Here is a 26,703-nt window from a genome sequence, read left to right as displayed (position 1 = left end):
AATAGTGTATCAATTAAAATAATTCTGAAGATAATAGTAACAGTTACAATTTACTAAGTACCTTTTTGTTGCTCCACAAAAGTTATCACATTTAATTCTTGGAATAATTCTATGAGTTAGGTATTATTAGCCTCATTAAAAATGATGACACTGAGATTCAAAGATGCAAGCGATTGATTAGAGCTAGTGAAAGGGTGAGCCAGAATTCAGTCTAGGTTTGTCTTACTGTTTCTTGATTTGTCTAAATCTTTTCTGGTAGTGTTTCTGAAACTGTTTTGTGAATGTTGACAGGCAGTGTGATCAGGAATGAGAGTTAGTTTGTATTAATTCTCTTTTCGGGTTCTCATCTGTATTTCAGAATTTTTAAGACTTGTCTTTTCCTTTGGAGTATTGTTATTAATACTGATACCTTTCAGATTCTCATCTTGTGCATCAGAGCTCTCCTGTTGAATCTCTGGAAGCTTTTAAGATCTTTTTCCTTAGTGTTCTATTATTTCATAATGATAAACCTTGCTTTTTCTGTTTTCATCCTTTGGCCTAGAAATTAAGTAAACTTCTTCCATTGGGGAATTGTTCATGTTTTGTTTGTTTTTTTATACTTTCTTGTCTTCTCATTTTGTTTGTGGTGATGTTGCTGCAGGATCGTTTTTTAGCTCTCATCTTATTTGGATGCTGGCCCTCTCAGGCTGGTCCTCCAATTGTCTTACCTTTTTTTTCCCCCTATGGTTAATTTCTCTATCATTTAGTTCTACCCTGTAAGAGACTTCTTTAGCTTTGTCTTCTAACCCTCTTTTTATAAATTTATGCTATTTTTATCATTTCTCGTGAATCTTTCTTGTTCTCTGAGAGTTTCATTTCTATAGCTTCTGATTCTTATTTCCTGGATACAACACAGTTTCTTATTTCTATGAGGTTTTTATTTTAAAATTTTTTTGAAGTTTATTCTGTTCTCCAGATTTAATTGGGGGATATATTGACTTCTGTTTTCAATTAGTTCATTATTTTTTAATGTAATGATATGCTCAAAAACGGAGGAGACATGTCCAAAGGACTCGGAAGCTAGTTTAAAGGGGATTCCCTCTGGAATATACTTACTAATTGAAAAGGAAAAGATACCTTTAAAATGGAGAAGTCTGGCAGATATTGTCTTAGCCAAAAGATTAAATTTCACAGCACCAGTAAAGCACAGCCTGATATCCTGTGCCTTCAACTATGGTAAACTCCAGAAGGAAAAGATGCCACTTTTGTTTCTGCCAATAATGTTTAACCTAAGTCTAACCACGGGGAATTTACCAGACACATTCAAATTGAGGAACAGTCTGCAAAACAACTGACCTGCACTCTTCCAAAATGTTAGTGATGTGAAAAACCAAACAAGATTGTAGACTTGCTGTAGGTGAAAGGAGGATGAGAGTGAATTAATCCTAAATTGAAGGGGAAAAAAAGCAGAAACAACAAAAGATTGTCTAGGACACTTCGCAGGCAAATGGAAAATGCAAATATAAATTATATCACATTAAACATAAATGTTAAATGTCCTGAATTTATCATTATATTATCACTATCATATATGAGAATATCATTGTTCTTAGGAGATATCTACTGAAGTATATATTTTCATAGTGCCTGCAACTAATTCTCAAATGGTTCAGCAAAAATTATAGGTATATACACAGATACACAGTAGTCCCACTTTGTCTGTGAGGGATAAGTTCCAAGGTCCCAGTGGATGCCTGAAACCACTGATAGTTCCAAACCCTATATATACTATGTTTTTTCTGTATGTACATACCTATGATAAGTTTAATTTATAAATTAGAGACAGTAAGAGATTAACACAAATAATGGTAAAATAGAAAATTTGTAACAATATGCTGTTATAAAAGTTGTATGAATGTGGTCTATCTCTCTCTCAAAATATATTATTGAACGGTACTCACCTATTTTGGGGCTACAGTTGACTTCAGGGAACTGAAACCGTGGAAAAGGAGGAGCAACTGTACATATACACAAACACATACCCAGAAATAAGGGAAGGCAAATGTGACAAGAGCCTAGAAATTGCTTAAACGAGATGAAAGGTAAATGTTCTCTGGGAATACTGTTATTGGAACCTTTCTTAGGTTTGAAATTTTTCAGAGAATTTATGGTTTTCCTAGCCTATATAAGAAATTATGTGAATATGTGTTTGTGTACACACATGCGTTTTTGAGAATATTTAGGGTATTTACTAAAATCCTATTTCCCAAGGAATCTCCTTAGCGTATGTATATTTTATTAGTAGTTCTTGTCTGTCATAAATATCCTAAACTAAAATGCTCTGTTCTTATCTTATTTATAAGATTTCTTAAAGTGTTTTCCTAAAATGGCCTAACAAACCTTTGTACCAAATACTTTCTACTTGGTGCAAAATGAACGTCTTTATGAATTTTTAACACTTTGCAAAATAAAATAAGCATGAGGAATTATCACTTGAGCCTCTTTGCAGTTCATGGTTTACAGTACTTAATAAAAATAGTCTTAGGTGCTATTTCTTCTCTCAACAAATTTAATTTTGAATGCTTATTGTTGAGTCATTATCTCATTTGTTATCCAATTATACTTATATTTTATTTAAATCTAATTCCCACCATATTCTGTTAATGGCTTGTCCATCTCATTTGGTCTACTATGGTGCTGAAATTGGGAAAAAAGAAAAAAATCAATCTGGACTCAGAAATCCCAGGAGTCCCCTTCTGGCACTTACTACTTCTAAAACTCCCTGTTTGATCATCTAAAAATCTCATTGGCCAGGCATGGTGGCTCATGCCTGTGACCAGTACTTTGAAAAGCTGAAGGAGGAGGATTGCTTGAAGCCAGGAGTTTGAGTTTGAGTTCGAGACCAGCTTGGACAACAAAGCAAGACCCTGTTTCTTAAATAAATAAATATCTCATTAGACCAGTTACTCAGATAGCAATTTTTTTGCGTACAGTGAGTCAGCCATGTCCCTCATTATTATGTGGCTTCTACAGCTGTTCACTCAGAAGCTATAGCTAAAAGCTTGTTGCTTTTATCACACAAACTCCTAATACTTGAGGTACAGTTGGGGTTATAAATAGGTGGTATGACCTGCAGTTTCTCTTACCCTTTGTAATAATTCATTCTATTATCTAGTGATCGATGCTTCCCTTTTGTTCATAAAGTTAAACTTGCGTAATGTTGGATGCATTGTGTTTCATCTCCTGGGAATATTACCTTGTGAAAAACTTTTTTTTTAAATAGTGCTTGCTCTCTAACTTATATTATTGATATTTTTGGCATTTACTATTAACAGCTTCTAATCTCACTCACTAAAATGTTGTTGACATCCCCAGTTTTGTTGGAGGACTAGAAGATAGAGGAGCTTAAAATAACATGTGTAGAGAAATCACTTCATTGCTTCTTCTGTTCAAGAGGAATGTGAGTAGTCTCAATATACCTTAATCTGTTATAAACAGCTGATTTTCAGCATGAAAGCAGCTGCTAGGAAAAGTTAATCAGTAGGACAGAATAGTGAAACTGGAAAATGATGTGCCCATCACTTTGCCTTTCAACTCCATTTTTTTCTCTTTGTAAATTATCTGAACTATGTCTACTAAGTGGTTAACATAACACACAAGTTTGATTCTTTTATATTTTTAAACTACTTTTCTGTTACAAAGTAATATCTTTTTTAGAAAACATAGAAGAAAAAGGAAATAAAAATCACATACAGAGATAATCATTTTAGCCCTCATTCTTCCAGATTTTTGAAGGATTTTTAAAATTAGTTTATGTTATATTGTTACCTGATTCTTTTCATCAACAGTATATTGTGAACATCTTTCTAGGTTATTTAATTTTCTTCTGCACTGTTATTGGCTGTATAATATTGTGTATTTGGCTGTATAATATTGTGTAGTTTTTCCATGATTATTTAAACAGCTTCCCATTATTGGTTCAAATATTTTATATACTAGTGCTCTGATTACATTGATGAAATATATCTTTGGACACAATTTCTTTTGAATAAAAAATACAATTGCTAGGTAAAGAGTATTCTCATGGCCAGGCGTGGTGGCTCACACCTGTAATCCCAGCACTTTTGGGAGGCCAAGGCAAGCGGGATCACAAGGTCAGGAGTTCGAGACCAGCCTGGCCAACATGGTGAAACCCTGTCTCTACTAAAAATACAGAAATTAGCCAGGTGTGGTGGTGTGTGCCTGTAATCCCTGCTACTCGGAAAGCTAAGGCAGGAGAATCACTTGAACCTGGGAGGCACAGGTTGCAGAGAGCTGAGTTTACGCCACTGCACTCTAGCCTAGGCAATAGAGTGAGACTCCATCTCAAAAAAAAAAAGAGCATTCCAATTTTAAAGTGTTTGATAAGGATTCTATACCAAAATGGTTTAATTTAATTGTTAGAGAAAACCAGTAAAGAATGTGGCTGGTTTAAATACTGCCTGAGAATTCCAGATAACCTGAAAAATTGTTGATGAAAGGTCTGGAGGTGAGAATAAGTTACTTACTGTGTGCTATCATTAGAAATAACATATTAGGAATTACCAGTATAAAATGAAAGGAAGACTTTTGTAACAGCACAGTATATTTTACCAATATATAAAAGCTACGAACTATAAGATAGGTTTGATTAATGTAGTTTCCCCTTCTTTTTTCTTAAATTGGAAATGTCTTTATTTTTTATTCTAATAATGAAAATAATGTGTACGTTGAAAAACAAGTCTACTAGTATACAAATATAAAACAACAGAGAATAAAAATTCCCACCTGTAGCAGTACTCCTTATAGATAAGTACTGTTAAGTTTGTGTGTATGTATATATATGTGTATGCATATGTATAAAGTATCCACATATACATGCATATATACAATTATGTATATTTAATTTTTAAAATTTATACAAGTGGGATCATACTCTAATCCCTCTGTATAAGTTGCTTTTTAAATATCTACCAATATACTGGTAACATCTTGTCATATTACTGCATATAGATTTATTTCCTAATGATAATCGTTTGGATCATTTTTCTTTTTTCTTTGTTACAAATAATGGGTGTATTGATTATCATATACAAACATCTGTGTGCTTTATTATTTTCACAAAATAAATATTTCTGCAATAGTGGAATTGTTATTGGTGAGCAGTGATAAGATTCTGATCTCTGCTAAGAGAGCTTGCATCCCAGGCTTCGCTGCTGACATGCTGTGTAATTTAGACAAGCTAATTAACCTCACTATCAAATTGATATGATTCTCAAAGTCACTTTACAGAATTGTTGAGAATTCTGTATTCTTTTTTAACAAGAAAATGCATGTAAGGTATTTAGTATGGGTACCTGGCACATAAGAAATACTAAAATATTTCCTTTTGTTAGGAATTTCCTCCTTTAGTGAATTTTCTATTTATTTCTTTCATTTTTCGTTTGGATAGTTTATGTTTTTTATTGATTATAGGAGAATTTTGCATACTAAGAATAGTTACTATTTTGTGAGCTGTAAGTATTTTTCCTAATTTATCTTATCTTTTGCTGCATTTACATTTCATATTTTTGTTTACTCAAATGTGTCAGTCTTTCATGGTTTTTTGCCTTTGTGTCATGTTAACAAAGAACACCTCCACTGCGGTATTATAAAATATCTTTCTGTATTCTGTTCCAGAGATCTTATCATTTTTATTTTTTACATTTATTCATTGATTTGAGACAGGGACTGTCGCCTAGGCTGGAGTGCAATGGCATAATCATGGCTCACTGCAACCTTGACATCATTTTTATTTTTTACGTTTATTCATTGATTTGAGACAGGGTCTCACTGTCGCCTAGGCTGGAGTGCAATGGCATAATCATGGCTCACTGCAACCTTGACATCATTTTTATTTTTTACATTTATTCATTGATTTGAGACAGAGACTGTCGCCTAGGCTGGAGTGCAATGGCATAATCATGGCTCACTGCAACCTTGACATCATTTTTATTTTTTACGTTTATTCATTGATTTGAGACAGGGTCTCACTGTCGCCTAGGCTGGAGTGCAATGGCATAATCATGGCTCACTGCAACCTTGACATCATTTTTATTTTTTACATTTATTCATTGATTTGAGACAGCGTCTCACTGTCGCCTAGGCTGGAGTGCAGTGGCATAATCATGGCTCACTGCAACCTTTACCTCTCCAGGCTCAGGTGATCCTCCTACCTCAGCCTCCCAAGTAGCTGGGACTACAAGTGTATGCCACCAGACCCAATTAACTTTTGTATTTTTTTGTAGAGGTGGAATTTTGCCATGTTGACCAGGCTGGTCCCAAACTCCTAGGCTGAAGCCATCCGCCTGCCTCAACCTCCCAAAGTGCTGAGATTACAGGCATTAGCCACTGCACCTGGCCCCATTTTCTACATTTAAATATTTACATTTACCTACATGTGTTTTAATGTGGCCAGTAGTGTTCCTTCTTCCCTCCACCAAGAGACATATTGGAAATTATAGGGTTCTTTATAGGTTATCACCATGACTGAGAAGTCACTACTGGTATTCATTGCTCAGAAGCCAGACATGTCTGCCAGAGTCCTGTAGTGCACAGGATTGTCCCTCAGCAAAGAATTCCTGAGTCCAGCGTGATGCTGAAACATCCTGCCAGACCTCAGAATCTTACTATTGCTTTCTGCCAACAACAAACATGTGAAAACTAAGCATCTAAGAATTCTAAGTAACAAACAATGGGATTTGTCTATTGCTTCTCAGATTAACTGAGCTTAAAAATAATTATACTTCAGGATGTGGAGGAATTCTAAATTTCATGTATGAGGGTGGGTGTGTAGATTAATTCAACTTTTTTTGGTTGTTTTATTATTGCTTGCTCCTTTGCTTTGGTAGTATAGTTCTGTTTTATTGATACAATTCCTCTCCATATAACTGAAAACAAAGTTAGAAAATTTCAGTCACCTCTCCTGATTCTTGCAGTATCTCTCTTCATTGAATACCATTTATACTGATTGCTCACATTGATCTTTCTCTTCTTAGCTGCTGATTCTACTTTTGTATCTGGTAATCCTTATTCATGTAGGTCTCCACTAATAGTATTGTTTGCTTTCTTGACCTTCCATAACACGCAGGTAGGTCTCATTGCAGGGGTTCCCTGTCAGGAGTGGGCTAGGGAACAATGGTTTTAACTACTGATTAAGTGTGTGATGAACTGGTAGAATGGAAGTTCATTCCTTTTCTATATGTTAAGATAGATCAGTCATTCCTTGTTATTTTATATCTTTTGCTTTAATATAGATAATTACAGTAATTTGAGTTTCTGGTGGTAAAAGTTTATTTAAAAACAGTATCTAAAAGGTTGATAAACATATAACTAACAAATAATTTCCCATAATACCATTTCTTTCAGTGTTTTTTAAAAAACAATTACCTGTAAGATAACCTGAAAAAAGGCATTTGTAGAATGTGAAAGCCTCTTTAGAGATTATGATGAAAAGTTAGATAGCTATAGCTTTTATAGAATTTCAATAACAAGAACAGTAATAATCTCTTATGATTCTTTGTTCTTTCCTTTTTCAAGAAAAATAAATGGAGTTTCCGAAGAGGACTAAGATATGTGTAGCCCAAATTTATAGCCTTTTTGAAACTATGTTTTCTTTAACAATAGAACTTACAATATTTAGAATAATGAATGAATTACATCACCTTAAATAATTTCCCACATCTCATTTTTCTCCACTAGACCTTGCATAGATACTGTATAGAAAGCAGTTGTTCATAGATGCCAGTCCAGGACATAGCTATATATTTTTTTAAGCCAGATGAAAAAATAGGTAAAGTTCATATCCTTTTAGAATAATTAGACTAATCAGAGCACATACCTGGATAGAGAAAAAAATTGCCTCTCTATATAATATCCTCTTAAAATAATTAGACACAGTAACCAGAGCACATACCTGGATGGAGAAATAATTTGCCTGTGTAGACAAAAGAACAACACTGATGCCATCTCCATCATCATAATTCTCATTATTATGTTTATTAAGTACTTAACTACATGGCAGACAATAATCTATATGCCTTCAATGGATTATCTCATTTAATTCTTGTTGGAATCCAACATAGTACATATTATTATCCCCATTTTGCAACTGTAGAAACTGAGACAAAGAGATTTAGGTCACTTCCTCAAAGTCTGATAGCTAGAATAAGACCTAAACTGGCTGAATTAAAAATGTAGGCTTACAGTATCATCTTCAATAAAAAAGAACTCCAGCACATGGGGTAAAAGTTTTGGCTGAGTCCTGGAAATCTGCACTACAAAGCATCACAAAGCATCTTGTCCTGTGTCTTACTATAGTAGGCATTACCAGTATTCCACTATAGCCCGTAAAGAATGGTCACACTATTACCCAGAACTTATCACAGTGCCAAGCTCATAGTTGGTAAGTAGTACATATTAACAGAAAATGAGAGAATATCTGTAATCATGTTCTCATGAACTGACTAAAATGATGGGCGACAGAGTCTCATTCTGCCAAATAAGTTAGTGTCAAAATGTGCCCTCCAAATTACAAATATGAATTAATTTGCCATAGTAGCTTATTGCTGTAGGTCAATTACATTATTTTTTATTTTTTATTTTTTATTACACTTTAAGATCTAGGGTACATGTGCACAACATGCAGGTTTGTTACATATGTATACATGTGCCATGTTTCTGTGCTGCACCTATTAACTCGTCATTTACATTAGGTATATCTCCTAATGCTATCCCTCCCCACTCCCCCTCCCCTCTCCCCACAACAGGCCCCAGTGTGTGATGTTCCACTTCCTGTGTCCAAGTGATCTCATTGTTCAGTTCTCACTGATGAGGGAGAACATGCGGTGTCTGTTTTTCTGTTCTTGTGATAGTTCGCTGAGAATGATGGTGTCCAGCGGCATCCATGTCCCTAAAAAGGACATGAATTCAGCCTTCTTTATGGCTGCATAGTATTCCATGGTGTATATGTGCCACATTTTCTTAATCCAGTCTGTCACAGATGGACATTTGGGTTGATTCCAAGTCTTTGCTATCGTGAATAGTGCCGCAACAAACATACGTGTGCATGTGTCTTTATAGCAATATGACTTATAATCCTTTGGGTATATCCTCAGTAATGGGATGGCTGGGTCAAATGGTATTTCTAGTTCTAGATCCTTGAGGAATCGCCACACTGTTTTCCACAATGGTTGAACTAGATTACAGTGCCACCAACAGTGTAAAAGTGTTCCTATTTCTCCACATCCTCTCCAGCACCTGTTGTTTCCTGATTTTTTAATGATTGCCATTCTAACTGGTGTGAGATGGTATCTCATTGTGGTTTTGATTTGCATTTCTCTGATGGTGAGTGATGATGAGCATTTTTTCATGTGTCTGTTGGCTGTATGAATGTCTTCTTTTGAGAAGTGTCTGTTCATATCCTTTGCCCACTTTTTGATGAAGTTGTTTGTTTTTTTCTTGTAAATTTGACTGAGTTCTTTATAGGTTCTGGATATTAGCCCTTTGTCAAATGAGTAGACTGCAAAAATTTTCTCCCATTCTGTAGGTTGCCTGTTCACTCTGACAGTAGTTTCTTTTGCTGTGCAGAAGCTCTTTAGTTTAATTAGATCCCATTTGTCAATTTTGGCTTTTGTTGCCATTGCTTTTGGTGTTTTAGACATGAAGTTCTTGCTAATTCCTACGTCCTGAATGATATTGCCTATGTTTTCTTCTAGGGTTTTTATGGTTTTAGCTCTAACATTTAAGTCTCTAATCCATCTTGAATTAATTTTCGTCTAAGGAGTAAGGAAAGGATTCAGTTTCAGCTTTCTACTTATGGCTAGCCAATTTTCCCAGCACCATTTATTAAATAGGGAATCCTTTCCCCATTTCTTGTTTTTGTCAGGTTTATCAAAGATCAGATGGCTGTAGATGTGTGGTATTATTTCTGCGGGCTCTGTTCCGTTCCATTGGTCTATATCTCTGTTTCAGTACCAGTACCATGCTGTTTTGGTTACTGTAGCCTTGTAGTATAGTTTGAAGTCAGGTAGCGTGATGCCTCCAGCTTTGTTCTTTTCTCTTAGGATTGTCTTAGCAATTCAGGGTCTTTTTTGGTTCCAAATGAACTTTAAACCAGGTTTTTCTAATTCTGTGAAGAAAGTCATTGGTAGCTTAATGGGGATGGCATTCAATCTATAAATTACTTTGGGCACTATGGCCATTTTCATGATATTGATTCTCCTATCCATGAGCATGGTATGTTCTTCCATTTGTTTGTGTCCTCTTTTATTTCCCTGAGCAGTGGTTTGTAGTTCTCCTTGAAGAGGTCCTTTACATCCCTTGTAAGTTGGATTCCTAGGTATTTTATTCTGTTTGAAGCTATTGTGAATGGGAGTTCTTCATGATTTGGCTCTCTGTTTATCTGTTACTGGTGTATAAGAATGCTTGTGATTTTTGCACATTGATTTTGTATCCTGAGACTTTGCTGAAGTTGCTTATCAGCTTAAGGAGATTTTGGTCTGAGACAATGGGGTTTTCTAAATATACAATCGTGTCATCTGCAAACAGGGACAATTTGACTTCTTCTTTTACTAACTGAATACCCTTGATTACTTTCTCTTGCCTGATTGCCCTAGCTAGAACTTCCAACACTATGTTAAGTAGGAGTGGTGAGAGAGGGCATCCCTGTCTTGTGCCAGTTTTCAAAGGGAATGCTTCCAGTTTTTGCCCTTTCAGTATGATATTGGCTGTGCATTTGTCATAAATAGCTCTTACTATTTTCAGATATGTTCCATCAATACCAAATTTATTGGGCGTTTTTAGCATGAAAGCCTATTGAATTTTGTCAAAGACCTTTTCTGCATCTGTTTAGATAATCATGTGTTTTTTGTCTTTGGTTCTGTTTATATGCTGGATTATGTTCATTGATTTACGTATGTTCAACCAGCCTTGCATTCCAGGGATGAAGCCCACTTGTTCAAGGTGGATAAGCTTTTTGATGTGCTGCTGGATTTGGTTTGCCAGTATTTTATTGAGGATTTTTCATAGATGTTCATCAGGGATATTGGTCTAAAATTCTCTTTTTTTGTTGTTGTATCTCTGTCAGGCTTTGGTATCAGGATGATGTTGGCCTTGTAAAATGAATTAGGGAGGATTCCTTCTTTTTCTATTGATTGGAATAGTTTCAGAAGGAATGGTATCAACTCCTCCTTGTACCTCTGGTAGAATTTGACTGTGAATCTGTCTGGTCCTGGACTTTTTTTGATTCGTAGGCTATTAATTCTTGCCTCAATTTCAGAGCCTGCTATTGGCCTATTCAGGGATTCAACTTCTTCCGGGTTTAGTCTTGGGAAAGTATAAATGTCCAGGAAATTATCCATTTCTTCTAGATTTTCTACTTTATTTGCGTAGAGGTGTTTATAGTATTCTCTGATGGTAGTTTGTATTTCTGTGGGATCAGTGGTGATATCCCCTTTATCATTTTTATTGCATCTATTTGATTCTCCTCTCTTTTCTTCTTTATGAGTGTTACTACCAGTCTATCAATTTTGTTGATCTTTTCAAAAACCCAGCTCCTGAATTCATTGATTTTTTGGAGGGTTTTTTGTGTCTCTATCTCCTTCAGTTCTGCTCTGATCTTAGTTATTTCTTGCCTTCTGCTAGCTTTTGAATGTGTTTGCTCTTGCTTCTCTAGTTCTTTTAATTCTGATGTTAGGGTGTCAATTTTAGATCTTTCCTTCTTTCTCTTGTGGGCATTTAGTGCTGTAAATTTCCCTCTACACACTGCTTTAAATGTGTCCCAGAGATTCTGGTATGTTGTATCTTTGTTCTCATTGGTTTCAAAGGACATCTTTATTTCTGCCTTCATTTTGTTATGTACCCAGAAGTCATTCAGGAGCAAGTTGTTTAGTTTCCATGTAGTTGAGCGCTTTTTATTGAATTTCTTAGTCCTGAGTTCTAGTTTAATTGCACTGTGGTCCGACAGACCGTTTGTTATAATTTCTGTTCTTTCACATTTGCTGAGGAGTGCTTTACTTCCAACTATGTGGTCAATTTTGGAATAAGTGTGATGTGGTGCTGAGAAGAATGTATATTCTGTTGACATGGGGTGGAGAGTTCTGTAGATGTCTATTAGGTCCGCTTAGTGCAGAGTTGAGTTCAATTCCTGGATATCCTTGTTAACTTTCTGTCTCATTGATCTGTCTAATGTTGACAGTGGGGTGTTAAAATCTCCCATTATTATTCTATGGCAGTCTAAATCTCTTTGTAAGTCTCTAAGGACTTGCTTTATGAATCTGGGTGCTCCTCTATTGGGTGCATATATATTTAGGATAGTTAGCTCTTCCTGATGTATTGATCCCTTTACCGTTATGTAATGGCCTTCTTTGTCTCTTTTGACCTTTGTTGGTTTAAGGCTGTTTTATCAGAGACGAGGATTGCAACCCCTGCTTTTTTTTGTTATCCTTTTTCTTGGTGGATCTTCCTCCATCCCTTTATTTTGAGCCTATGTGTGTCTCTGCATGTGATATGGGTCTCCTGAATATGGCAAACTGATGGGTCTTGACTCTTTATCCAAGTTGCCAGTCTGTGTCTTTTAATTGGACCATTTAGTCCATTTACATTTAAGGTTAATATTATTATCTGTGAACTTGATCCAGTCATTATGATAATAGCTGGTTATTTTGCTTGCTAGTTGATGCAGTTTCTTCCTAGTATTAATGAACTTTACATTTTGACATGTTTTTGCAATGGCTGGTACCTGTTGTCCTTTCCATGTTTAGTGTTTCCTTCAGGATCTCTTTTAGGGCAGGCTTGGTGGTGACAAAATCTCTCTGCATTTGCTTGTCTGTAAAGGATTTTATTTTTCCTTCACTTATGAAACTGAGTTTGGCTGGATATGAAATTCTGGATTGAAAATTCTTTTCTTTAAGAATGTTGAATATTGGCCCCCACCTCTTCTGGCTTGGAGAGTTTCTGCCGAGAGATCTGCTGTTCGTCCAATGGGCTTCCCTTTGTGTGTAACCTGACCTTTCTCTCTGGCTGCCCTTAACATTTTTTCCTTCATTTCAACTTTGGTGAATCTGACAATTATGTGTCTTGGAGTTACTCTTCTCGAGGAGTATCTTTGTGACGTTCTCTGTATTGCCTGAATTTGAATGTTGGCCTGCCTTACTAGGTTGGGGAAGTTCTCCTGGATGATATCCTGCAGAGCATTTTCCTACTTGGTTCCATTTTCCCCGGCACTTTCAGGCACACCAATCAGACGTAGATTTGGTCTTTTCACATAATCCCATACTTCTTGGAGGCTTTGTTCATTTCTTTTTACTGTTCTTTCTCTACACTTCTCGCTTCATTTCATTCATTTGATCTTCAATCACTGATACTCTTTCTTCCAGTTGATTGAGTTGGTTACTGAAGCTTGTGCATTTGTCACATAGTTCTCGTGTTATGGTTTTCATCTCTATCAGTTCTTTTAAGGTCTTCTCTGCATTGGTTATCCTAGTTATCCATTCTTCCATTCTTTTTTCAAGGTTTTTTAGTTTCTTTGCACTGGTTACGTAGTTCCCCTTTTAACTCTGAGAAGTTTGATCACCTGAAGCCTTCTTCTCTCAACTCGTCAAAGTCATTCTCCTTCTAGCTTTGTTCCATTGCTGGCGATGAGCTGCATTCCTTTGGAGGGGGAGATGCGCACTGATTTTTTGAATTTCCAGCTTTTCTGCACTGCTTTTTCCCCATCTTTGTGGTTTTATCTGCCTTTGGTCTTTGATGATGGTGACATACTGATGGGGTTTTGGTGTGGATGTCCTTTCTGTTTGTTATTTTTCCTTCTAACAGTCAGGACCCTCGGCTGCATGTCTATTGGAGTTTGCCTGAGGTCCACTCCAGACCCTGTTTGCCTGGGTATCAGCAGCGGAGGCTGCAGAAGATAGAACTTTGCTGAACAGGGAGTGTTGCTGTCTGATTCTTGCTCTGGAATCTTCGTCTCAGAGGTGTACCCCGCCTTGTGAGGTGTCGGTCTGCACCTAGTGGGGGATGTCTCCCAGTTAGGGTACTCAGGGTTCAGGGACCCACTTGAGAAGACAGTCTGTCTGTTCTCAGAGCTCAACCTCTCTGCTGGGAGATCCACTGCTCTCTTCAAAACTGTCAGACAGGACCATTTACCTCTGCCAAGGTTTCTGCTATTTTTTTGTTTAACTATGCCCTGTCCTCAGAGGAGGAGTCTACAGAGGCAGGCCAGCCTCCTTGAACTGTGATGGGCTCCACCCAATTCGTGCTTCCCAGTGGCTTTGTTTACCTACTTAAGCCTCAGCAATAGCGGGCACCCCTCCCCCAGCCTTGCTGCCACCTTGCAGTTAGATCACACTGCTGTGCTGAGGGAGGCTCCATGGGCGTGGGGCCCTCCAGACCAGGCGTGGGATATAATCTCCTGGTGTGCCGTTTGCTAAGACCCTTGGTAAAGTGCAATATTAGGGTGGGAGTTACCCGATTTTCCAGGTGTTGTGCGTCTCACTTTCCTTTGGCTAGGAAAAGGAATTCCCTTCCCTCTTGCACTTCCCAGGTGAGGTGATGCCTTGCCCTGCTTCAGCTCTTGCTGGTTGGGCTGCACCCGCGAACCAGCGCAAACTGTCCAACACGCCCCAGTGAGATGTACCCGGTACCTCCGTTGAAAATGCAGAAACCGCCCGTCTTCTGTGTTGCCCATGCTGGGAGCTGGAGGCTGGAGCTGTTCCTGTTTGGCCATCTTGGGCGCACCCCCCAGTCAATTACATTATTAAGAATAACTCTATAGGCCGGGCACGGTGGCTCAAGCCTGTAATCCCAGCACTTTGGGAGGTCGAGACAGGCAGATCACGAGGTCAGGAGATCGACACCATCTTGGCTAACACGGTGAAACCCCGTCTCTACTAAAAAATACAAAAAACTAGCCAGGCGAGGTGGCGGACTCCTGTAGTCCCAGCTACTCGGGAGGCTGAGGCAGGAGAATGGCGTAAACCCAGGAGGCGGAGTTTGCAGTGAGCTGAGATCCGGCCACTGCACTCCAACCTGGGCAACAGAACGAGACTCCATCTCAAAAAATTAGCCTGGCACAGTGGCTCATGCATGCAGTCCCATCTACTTAGGAGGCTGAGAATGGAGAATGGCTTAAGCCCAGGAGTTTGAGACCAGCCTGGGCAACATAAAAATATATATATATATTTTAAATTAGTCTGGAATGGTGGTGTATGCCTCTAGTCCCAGCCACTCGGGAGGCTGAAGTGGGAGAATCTCTTGAGCCCATGAGTTCAAGGTTGCAGTGAACTGTGATTGTGGCTCTACACTCCAGCCTGGTGAAGAAAAGAAAAAAAACTATTAAAATTCATCATTTTGGCTTGTATTACCTGTCACAAAAACTCTGTTTCCATTAGTGATCACTCCCCAGTCTCCTTTGACCCTACTCCCAGCTCTAGGCAATCACTAATCTGTTGTCTTTCCCTATCGTTTTGCCTATCCTTGACATTTCATGCAAATGGAATCATACAACATATGGTGTTTTGTGAGTGGCTTTTTTCATTTAGTGTAGTTTTTATGGTTTATCCATGTTTTAATATGTCTCCTAACTTCAGTACTTTTTATTGACAAATAATATTCCATTGTATGAATGTATACCACATTTTGTTCACCCATCAATCAGTTGATGAGCATTTGAGTTGTTTCCACCTTTATTTTTATGAGTAATGCTGATAAGAATATTACGTATAAGTCTTTTTGTGGAGATATATTTTCACTTCTCTCAAGTATATACTCATTAGTGAAATTGTTGGGTAAATTTATATTTAACATTTTGAGGAACTTCTAAAAGTATTTTCAAAAGCAGCTGTACCATTTTACATTTCAAACAACATGATGAACATTCCAGTTTCTTCATGTTCTCACCAACATTTTTATCTATCTTTTTTAATTGTAGCCATTTTAGTGAATGTGAAATGGTATCTCATTGTGGTTTTGATTCACATTTCCCTAATGACTAATGATATTTAACATCTTTTTCTGTCCTTATAGGCCACGTTTATAACTTCTTTGGAGCAATGTCTATTTAAATCCTTTGTGCAATTTTTAATTGAATTGTCTTTTTATTACTGAGTTTTAAGTGTTATTTATGTATTTTGATTATAAGTTTTTAATCCGATGTGATTTACAAATATTTTCTCTTATCCTATGGGTTTTCACTTTCTTGATGATATTCTATGCTTTTGGTGACATACCTAAAGAGTTCTTTACCTAACCTAAGGTCACAGAGATTGATTCCTGTGTTTTCTTTTAAGATTTTATAGCTGTAGCTCTTACATAAAGGTATATGATTCATTTTGAGTTACTTTTTAGGTATGGTGTGAGGAAATGATCAAATGTCATTCTTTTTCATGTATCTCACCACTTTACCCCGCAACATTTATTGAAGGTGATTCTTCTGATTGAATGTTCTTAGTACCCTTGTCCAAAGGCAAGGATTTACTTCTGACTCTCTGTTCCATTAATCTTTATGTGTACCCTATGCCAGTACCATCTTGTCTTGATTACTGTAGCTTTCTAATTTGCCTTTTTTTTTTGGAGACAGGATCTTACTTTCTCACGCATGCTCAAACATGCTCAAATGCAGTGGCACGAACACAGCTCACTGCAGCCTCAATCTCCAGGGCTCAAGCTATCCTCTCATCTCAGCCCCCTAAGTATCTGGGGCTACAGGCGCATGCCATCATGCCTGGCTAATTTTTATATTTCTAGAGATGGAGTTTTGCCATGTTGCTCAGGCTGTTCTCAAACTCCTGGGCCTGGGCAATCTTTTTGCGTCGGCCTCCTAAAGTCCTGGGATTACAGATGTGAGCCCCTGCATCTGGCGTGTACACATTTTGAATGGTAAAGCCTGAGTTTTCTAACTTTGTTTCTCTTTTTTAAGATGGTTTTTGTTATTCCTGCATTTCCATGTGAAATTCTAATTAACTTGTCAGTAGCTGCAAAATCGCCAGCTTGAGTTTTGATAGGGATTACATGGAATCTGTAAATCAGTTTTGGGATTATTGGCATTTTAACAATATTAAGTCTTCTAATTCAGAAATGTAACTTGTCTTTTCATTTATTTAGGTTTTCTTTAATGTCATAAAGAAATGCTTTATAGTTTTCTTAGTGTAGGTCTAACACTTTTGGTTAAGTTTATTCATAAGTATTTTCTTTTCCATGCTATTATAAATGGAATTATTTTCTTAACTTCACTGTCCAACTGTTTATTGCTAGTGTGCTGACATATTGTTAACTTTTGTATATTGATCTTGAATCCTGCTACCTTACTGAACTCATTTATTACCTCTAATAGAATTTTTGTTGATTTCTTAGGATTTTTTCTACATAAATCATGTCCTCTGCAAATAAAGATTGATTTAATTATTCCTTTTAAACCTGGCTGTCTTCTATTTCTTTTTCTTGCCTAATTTTCTTGTCTGGAAATTCCAGTACAATGTTTAATACAGACAGTGAAAGTCTTGTTTCTGATCTTAGGGAGAAAGCCTGTAGTGCCTCATCAATAAGCATGATGGCTATGACTTTTTCATAGATGACCTTTATCAGATTGAGGAAGTTTCTTTCTGTTCCTAGTTTGTTGGGTATGCTGTTTAAGTTATTGATTTAAAAATACTCACTGCATTTTTACAATGGATTCAACATTTTGTATTTTAGAATCCAGATCAGATGGAGACTAACGTAACCAAAATATCTTTCAACTTTATTAGCAGCATAGTCTGATGCATCCATTTTCTAGCTATTGTAATGCCCAGACCCGCGATGACCCAAAAGCAACCACCAGAGTCCAGAGACAAAGCCAAGCGGCAGGGATCGCTTTATTTCGAGTTTGAACTCGGTTCCCTCCAGCTAGGTATCAGATCCTAGGGAGAGACCCCGAGCTCGGTGTTCAGCCATCTTTTATAGTCAGACACAAACGAGTTACAGCAAGTTACAGAGTCACTGGGGATTTTTACAGTTGTAGGTTTACAATTGGCTGACATTTAAAGGTAAACATTAGTCAGTTGTTCATTGGTTCCCACCCTTTGACCAAACCACAAATGGCCGCTTGCCCTGCTAGGGACTTTCCAGATAACCTTGTTGTTTTTAGCATTAAGGGGAGTTTCCTGACTTTTCTGACCTCTGATATTCCTGACTTTTCTGACCTCTGATATTCAGTATTTTTCCACTCCTCATTCCCCCCGCCCAGTATCTTGAGAGCCAATCTTGGGTCTTATATGTCTGACTCGGAAGTCTCGGTGAGTACAGGTTGGTACTGGGCTCTCAGGACCATAAGCTGGACAGTGTTGAGTCTTTCTTTTACAAAGTTTGTTAATCTGTTTATTATACATGGTCCTATAGTGAGTAAGAGAAGTATACTTATGAATGGTCCTATGAGGGGCACTAGAAGGGAGTACATGGAGGAATTCCACCAGCTGTTTGCCGCAGAGGTGAATTGTTGTTTCTGCAATTCTAGGCTGAGTTTATGTAGCTGTTGAACTCGCGTTTCTACGAGTCCAGATTCATTTATGTAGAAACAATCTTCTCTGAGGAAAAGACAGGTCCCTCCTTTTTCGGCCGTTAACAGGTCTAGTGCACAGCGGTTTTGTAAAGTAACTTGGGCAAGGGAAGTCAATTGTCTCTGCAATGAGGCAAGGGATTCGGCGGAAGCTTCCATAGCTATGGAGAATTGATGAGAGAGTTTTGCAGTGCTGATAAGGGAGTGACCTAAAGCTCCCCCGGCTAGTCCTGCAGCAACTAAGGACATGGTGAGTGAGACTCCGGCTACTAGGGGGAGGAATATAGCTCGTTTTGGTCTAGGGAAAGGGGCGGAGTCCCACCTGGAAAATTCTGCAGGGGTGCGCAAAGTTAGTTGGGGGACTAGCGTGACAGGGAGACACAGTACGGTTATAGTGGCCTGAGTGGAAAGGTTCTTATATAGGGTCCCATTGCACCAGAAGAAAGAACCAGGAGGGGCAAAGAGGGTTGAGTTGGGAGTGGAAGTTGTATTACAGAGGGTAGTGCCGGCATTTGAATAACAAAAGGAAACTTGTGTCTGTCCAGGGTTTAGGAACAAGGGGACGTCAGGGATCGGGGGTGGTATGTGGCTGTTGTTAGGGTTTAGGCTGAGAGAAGCGTTAGACGGGCCTGGAAGTGGAACTGCGGTTAACGGCGGTTGCCCTAGAGCCGCGCAGAAGAAGCATACAGAGAGATTGCCTAGGCCAGTGGCGTTTGCGATTTCTAACCCTTCTCTTAATAGGGATAACCAGGAAAAGGGGCGGGTAGGAGTGAAAGTTGAAAGCTGGACATTTAATTCCCTTTCCTGGTTCTGTATAGCCGCGTGTAGGGTGGTCTGGATCTGAACAAGGGAACGCCAGAGAAAGAGACGGCTACTAGGCCAGGTAGTTCCTGAAGTCAAGTACATAGCCCCTTTTTGCTGGGAAGTCCAGCGGGAGTCCCAGGGGTCCCAGATAACCCAGGTATAGCCTGATGTGATTTTAAAGAAATTGTGTGACTGCCACGTTTGACTGGATAGGGACTCAGAAGTTTTTAGGATTTTAACAGTGTGGATTTTGCAGGACCTATATGGACAGCCGACACTTTGTTCTACCCATGAGTTATTACAATAAGAGAGTGTTTGGTCAATGAGGAAACAAATTGCAGGTGCTGCTTTTCCTGGCTGGTGTTTAAAATCAGTGAAATTTAGATGGATGGGAGTGTTACAACCCCCAGGGGACAGTCAGCAGTGCCTAATACATAGCCCTTTTGTTCTGTCTGAGCATAATTGGTCCAGTTCTCAGTCAGGAAGAAACGCCAAGCGAAAGGGGATGTTGCCGGGTTCACCTGGGTCTCCCCACAAGGGATCCATAAGAGTAGAAGAGTTGTAAAGGAGGTAGCTGTCATAGTTACAATTTAGGTTGCTGACAGCGTAGAACAAGTTTTAGAGGGTTTTCTTTGGTCCAGTCAACTGTCCAGGTTGCTGCCTCTCCCGTCAAGGATGTAACAAGGTCCGAGAGCGGGTCTATAGGCTTGGCGTGGGTGTGATGAATCCAGGCGGCGATGCCTTCCACTTTGAGGGCCGTATGTGTAGTCAGGATCACCTGGAATGGTCCTTTCCACCGGGGTTCTAGGGTTTCTTGTTGGTGGCGCTTGACGAGGACCCAGTCTCCCGGTTTGTATTGATGTGGAATGGGTGGAGGCCCAGCTTCATATAGTTCTTTTAGCTTGGGCCAGACTTCCTCATGAACTCTCTGTAGGGTTTGTAAGGAGAACAAAAGTTCAAGACCATTATCTGTGTCAGCTTTGAGGAGATTGTCTTTAAGGTTAGGGAGGATAGGGGTGGTTTGCCATACATTATTTCATAAGGGGTAAGTCCTAGTTTATAAGGAGAGTTACGTGCCCGGAACAGAGCGTAGGGGAGGAGGACTACCCAGTTAGCGCCAGTCTCCATGGTCAATTTAGTTAGGGTCTCTTTTAATGTTCTATTCATTCTTCCTACCTGACCTGAGCTTTGGGATCGATAAGCACAATGTAGTTTCCAATTAGCCCCAAGGATGGAAGCCAGTCCCTGACTTACCTTTGCGGTGAAGGCCGGCCCATTATCTGACCCTATCATGACTGGAAAGCCGTACCTGGGCAGGATTTCTTCTAAGATCTTTTTGGCCACAATCTGTGCAGTTTCTTTCTTTGTCAGAAAAGCTTCTGCCCATCCTGAGAATGTATCTATAAAAACTAGTAAATATTTGTATCCATATTTTCCTGGCTTTATTTCAGTAAAGTCAATTTCCCAATATATATACCAGGTCTATCTCCCCTGTGTCTTTTTCCCGTGGTCTGGGTCCCGTGACTGGCGTTATTGAGTTGACATACTACACAGTTTTTAACCGTGGCGTCTACTTTTTCAGGGGCGTTTTTAATTTTTAGTCCAGTGTGTTGAATCAAATCTAACATCCGCCGTGGGCCCAGATGAGTGCTTCAGTGGATTTGTGCTATTATTCACTGCCCCAACCCGTCTGGGAGAATGGTATTGTTGTTAGAAACTTTCCACCACTGATTACTGACCTGTGTTCCGGGGAGTTTACTTATCCACTGGAGGTCTTCTTCTGAGTATTCTGGATGAAAGGGCAACTCTTTGGGCCCGGGATCAGGCAGCTGGAGGGTCAGCAGCTGAGGAGTGGTTTTAGCCACGTCTTTTGCAGTCTGGTCAGCCAGGTTGTTACCGCGAGTGACTGGGTTAGTGGCCTTTTGATGTCCCGGACAGTGGACAATAGCCAGCTTTCTGGGTTCCCAAAGGGCAGCCAGAAGATTTAAGATTTCTTCTTTATTTTTAATGTCTTTTCCTTCAGCTATGAGAAGCCCCCTCTCTCTGTATATAGCCCCATGTATGTGGGCGGTGGCAAATGCATACCGGCTGTCAGTATATACTGTCAGTTTACGGTCTTTGCCTAGTTTTAGGGCTTGTGCCAAGGCTATTAACTCAGCTTTTTGAGCCGATGTTCCTGGAGGTAAAGGCTCAGCCCAAATTATCTCAGTCTCTGAGGTTACCGCCACCCCCGCATACCTCTGTCCTTGGTGAACGAAGCTGCTTCCATCAGTGAACCAGGTGAGGTCTACATCTGGTAGCGGTCGGTCCTGGAGGTCTTCTCTGACTCCATGTACCTGGGCTAGTATTTCAGCACAGTTGTGGAGCGGCTTACTTAAATCTGGGTCTGGCAGCAATGATGCTGGGTTTAGGGTTGTCGGGGGCTTAAATGTTATTCTGAGGGGGTTTAGCAACAGCCCTTGATAATGGGTAAGCCGAGCATTGCTGAGCCATCGGTCAGGGGGTTGTCGGAGGATGCCTTCGACAGCATGAGGGGTGGTGACTTATACTTCTTGGCCCATGGCCAGTTTGTTAGCGTCTTTGACCATCAGGGCCGTTGTAGCAATCATCCGGAGGCAAGGAGGCCATCCTGCAGCTTCCGGGTCCAGTCTCTTTGAGAGGTATGCAACCGGTCTGCACCAGGGACCTAAATTTTGAGTTAATACTGCTTTTGCTATGCCCCGGCTTTCATCCACGTATAAGTGGAAAGGCTTAGAGACATCCGGAAGACCCAGCGCGGGGGCCCAGAGCAGAGCAGTTTTGATTTGCTGGAAAGCTTGCTCAGCCTCTTCAGTCCAATTGAAGGGCTGCTGCTCTTTGGTAGCCTGATAGAGGGGTTTTTCCAGTTCAGCGAAGCCAGGTATCCAGAGTCTGCAGAACCCTGTAGATCCCAGGAACTCTCTTACCTGTCGTGTTGACTGCGGTCTGGGGATCTGTAGGACAGTCTCTTTTCGAGCATTTGTTAGCCAGCACTGTCCCCCTCTAAGTAGATACCCCAAGTAGGTTACCTCTGGCCTGCAGATCTGGGCCTTTTTAGCTGAGGCTCGATAACCCAGGTTTCCCAAGGTTTTCAGGAGGTCTTTGGTTCCTTGGATGCAGGCCTCTGGGGACGTTGCCGCTATTAAGAGATCATCAACATACTGCAAGAGAGTTATACTGGGGTGTTGGTGCGAGTACTCACCCAAGTCTTCATGCAGGGCTTCATCAAACAGAGTTGGGGAGTTTTTGAATCCTTGTGGCAGTCTGGTCCACGTCAGTTGGCCACTTATGCCTCTCTCAGAGTCTGTCCACTCAAAGGCAAAAATTTCCTGGCTTTTAGGGGCTAAAGGCAGGCTAAAAAAAGCATCTTTTAGGTCTAGAACAGTATACCATTGATTTTTAGGACTCAAGGTACTCAGGAGGGTGTATGGATTTGGCACCGTCAGGTGTATGTCCATTACCCTTTTATTGACTTCTCTTAAGTCTTGTACCGGCCTATATTCGTTACTGTTGGGTTTTTGTATTGGTAGCAGCGGAGTATTCCATGGTGAGTGGCAGGGGCGTAGGACTCCATGATCTGGGAGTCGGCAGATGTGTGGTATAATTCCCTCTTTGGCTTCCAGGGCCATTGGGTATTGGCGCACGTGAACAGGGACCATCCCAGGCTTAAGCTCAACAAAAATGGTGAGACGGTGCTTTGCTAGCCCTAGCCCTCCTGTTTCTGCCCAAGCCTCTGGGAAGTTCTGGAGCCAGCAGTCTATATTTTGGTTAGGAGGCGTTAACTCCTGGTGAAGCCGGTACTCATCCTCTAGAGTTACGGTAAGAACAGATAGTGGCCTGTTTTGGGAGTTAGTCACTTTGGGCCCTTCTGGTTGAAAATGGATTTGTGCCCCCATTTTAGTCAACAGATCTCTCCCCAACAGGGGACAGGGGCTGTCAGGGATGACCAGGAAGCTATGGGACACTTTCCCGGTTCCCAAGTTTACTGCTCTCTGGGTTGTCCATGGATATTTCTTGGTTCCTGTGGCCCCTTGAACCCAGGAGGAGTTGGAAGATAACTCTCCATAGGGCTTGACTAAGACCGAATGTTGTGCCCCGGTATCGACCAGAAACTGGACTGGGGACCCCTCCACTTGTAAAGTTACCCTAGGTTCGGGGAGGGGATCCGAACCCCATCTCCCCTAGTCTGTATCTTGGGTAACTAGTATCGGCATAGATTTGGGCTGCCATTGTCCTTGGCCTGGCTGGCACTGTTTCTTTTTGGGGCAGTCTTTTATCCAGTGACCAATTTCTTTACAGTATGCACATTGGTCTTTACTCAGATTGCGCCTAGGGGCACGCGTGGATTGGGTGCTTCCTGCCGGTGGTTGTTCTTTTTGGACGACCGCCGCCAGGACTTTAGTCATTTTCTCAGTGGCCCTAATTTGTCTTTCCTCTGGAGCATCTCTGTTGTTATAAACTCTCTGTGCTATGCGAAGGAGGTCCTGGACCTGCTTTCCCTCCAAATCTTCTAATTTTTGTAGCTTTTTCTTAATATCTGGGGCCGCCTGGTTGACAAAGGACATAACAACTGCTGCCTGATTTTCAGGTGCCTCTGGATCTATAGGTGTATACTGTCTAAAGGCTTCCATTAGTCTTTCTAGATAAACAGCGGGGCTTTCTGTCTTTCCCTGTAAAACAGAATATACCTTAGCCAAATTAGTGGGCTTGCAAGCTGCAGCCCAGAGACCCGCCATTAGAGTCTGGTGATAAACGAGTAGCTTTCCCCTACCTTCTGCTGTATTGTAGTCCCACGTTGGCCTGGTCAAGGGAAATGCTGCATTAATGAGGTCGGGGTTTGCAGTCAGTTGTCCGTCATCTCCAGGAACCAACTTTCTAGCCTCTACCTGGATTCTCTCCCGTTCCTCCGTTGTGAACAGAATGCGGAGGAGCTGTTGGCACTCATCCCAGGTGGGCTGATGAGTGAACATGACACTATCTAGAAGGGCTGTTATGTCCTTGGGGTTATCAGAGACCCGGGCATTCTGAGTCTTCCGGTTGTACAGGTCACTGGTAGAGAATGGCCAATACTGGAGTCTAGGGTTACCTGTGTCATTGGGGGTCCTATTTCCCTTAAGGGGAGCACTACAGTGGAATCGGGAACTTGCGGAGTTGCCTCACGCTGGACACGCCCCCGCGTTCGCCCTGCCGGCCCTCTGGAGCCATGTTCACTTTCAGTTTCTCCTGGCGCCGCGGCTGCTTCTCGGCCCTCATGGCTTCCTGGCAGTGCAGCCGGTTGGGCTTGGGCATGGGGTCCGGGAGGGGGAGGATAAGGCAAGGGTTCCAAGGATGCGAGGTCCTGGCTGTCAGGCAACACAGGGGGCAAGGGGGCAGTTGGAGTTTTTGGTCTTTTGGTGGTCCCAGTTGGTTGTGCGACTAGGGTTTTACAGGGTTCAGAGGTCAGCAGAAAGGGAGCTAGCCACGGGGGCGGATTTTCCACCAGATCTTGCCAGACTAAAATGTAGGGTATCTGATCTGGGTGTCCCGAACGACCTGGCAGGAAAACCCTTGATTTTACCTGGAGGCTAATGGGGAGGCAAAGAGTTCCCTTGGCTGGCCAGCCTACGCCGAAGGTGGGCCACTCAGAGCGGCAGATGGTTATTAATTTTCCCTTTTTAAGTTCTATACTGAGATCATGTCCCCTTGCTCTCACATCTTTAAAATTATTGACAAGGAGAGAAAGTGGTGTGGTCTGGGAGTTGCCCATTCCGTGGAAGTCCTGTTGATAGAAGATGGGTGGTGGTAAGGGATATTAGTGCCTGGTACAGGACTGGCTCTGAAGCTCCTGTAAATCAAGGTAAATTAGTAGCAACAGATAACTTCCAACAACCAAGATATATTGATCGCTAGCACGTCTCGGGCTTAGGACCCGACCAGAAGCAGATGGGCCACAGAATACAGAGCCCCAGATGAGTACCAGAGGACGTCTCCCACCGGCCTCCACTGACTGTCCTATAGCGCGTCCGCCAGGACTAGATCAGTCTCATATACAGACCCCGCGGGATTATTCAGAGGCAGACAGACAACATATAAACAGAGCCGGCTTACTCACTTTTGCAATGACCCGTTGGCCTGGGGTCTGGTGGGCTTAGGGGCAATCCCGGACGAGCCCCCAAGATGTAATGCCCAGACCCGCGATGACCCAAAAGCAACCACCAGAGTCCAGAGACAAAGCCAAGCGGCAGGGATCGCTTTATTTCGAGTTTGAACTCGGTTCCCTCCAGCTAGGTATCAGATCCTAGGGAGAGACCCCGAGCTCGGTGTTCAGCCGTCTTTTATAGTCAGACACAAACGAGTTACAGCAAGTTACAGAGTCACTGGGGATTTTTACAATTGTAGGTTTACAATTGGCTGACATTTAAAGGTAAACATTAGTCAGTTGTTCATTGGTTCCCACCCTTTGACCAAACCACAAATGGCCGCTTGCCCTGCTAGGGACTTTCCAGATAACCTTGTTGTTTTTAGCATTAAGGGGAGTTTCCTGACTTTTCTGACCTCTGATATTCCTGACTTTTCTGACCTCTGATATTCAGTATTTTTCCACTCCTCACTATGTTAAATTGGACAACTTTAACTTCTGTCGATCTGAGTTTCCTCATCTGTAAAACAGGGTTTGATTTTAGTGCCTACCTCTTAAGTTTCTATAAAGATTTAACTATTTACAAGGAAAAGATTTAGAGTAGCAGTTGACCCTTACTAGTACTAATATATCTGGGTTGTTATTAAGAATATGCATAATTTATGCATGAATTTCATCCAGTATATTTTTCACATGTATAGCCTTTTTACAAAGGCACGCCTAAGAAAAGTAAGATTTTATTTAAATCTTTATTTCTATCTTTTGTTTTTGTTTTTTTTTTTTCTTTTTACAATGGTATGCATTTCAGTAGTAAAATATTCAAGCAAACTTGTCTGTGGCTATATATCTAGCACCTACAAAAGCAGGTAATGTAAGATTCAAGAAACCATTACTCAATTATTGGAAACTTTTTAAGTCAATTTGGTTTGTTTTTATACCTTGCCTGTTTTTACAGACAGCTTCAGTTTTTCAGGTAATTTTTCTTTTAAAAAGCCATACACCATATCTGAAAAGCTTGAGAGACATCATCCTGGTGTTGATATATAGTTAGCTAAGCTGATTCCTTCGAGAAACTGAATGAATGGATATGAAAAGCAACACATCCTGCCATGAGGAGTTAGTTTAACTAAGGATACCCTAAAAACTGAAAGAACTACATTTGTAGGCTTTTTTATCCACGTTTTTAAAAAAATTATTTTGT

At 40.5% G+C, this 26,703-nt stretch overlaps 2 protein-coding genes across 4 annotated transcripts in view; one reads left to right on the top strand and one right to left on the bottom strand.

The window, feature by feature from the left end:
- MBD5 (methyl-CpG binding domain protein 5) overlaps window positions 1–26,703 on the top strand; it is a 546,612-nt gene that overhangs the window by 106,486 nt on the left and 413,423 nt on the right. The gene's annotated exons all lie outside the window — the stretch shown is intronic.
- On the bottom strand, window positions 18,252–19,954 carry LOC117095030 (endogenous retrovirus group FC1 Env polyprotein-like). Its single transcript, XM_033231581.1, has 2 exons — window positions 19,807–19,954; window positions 18,252–19,473 (listed from the first exon to the last, which is right to left on the bottom strand). The coding sequence occupies exon 2, from the start codon at window positions 19,466–19,468 to the stop codon at window positions 18,278–18,280; it is 1,191 nt and encodes a 396-aa protein (XP_033087472.1). The 5' UTR covers window positions 19,469–19,473; window positions 19,807–19,954; the 3' UTR covers window positions 18,252–18,277.

Source organism: Trachypithecus francoisi, unplaced genomic scaffold (genome assembly GCF_009764315.1).
Source record: "Trachypithecus francoisi isolate TF-2019V2 unplaced genomic scaffold, Tfra_2.0 Lachesis_group13, whole genome shotgun sequence".
Classification (NCBI taxonomy): domain Eukaryota; kingdom Metazoa; phylum Chordata; class Mammalia; order Primates; family Cercopithecidae; genus Trachypithecus; species Trachypithecus francoisi.
The sequence above is the reverse complement of the archived record's forward strand: the minus strand, read 5'-3'. Positions and strand labels throughout refer to the sequence as shown.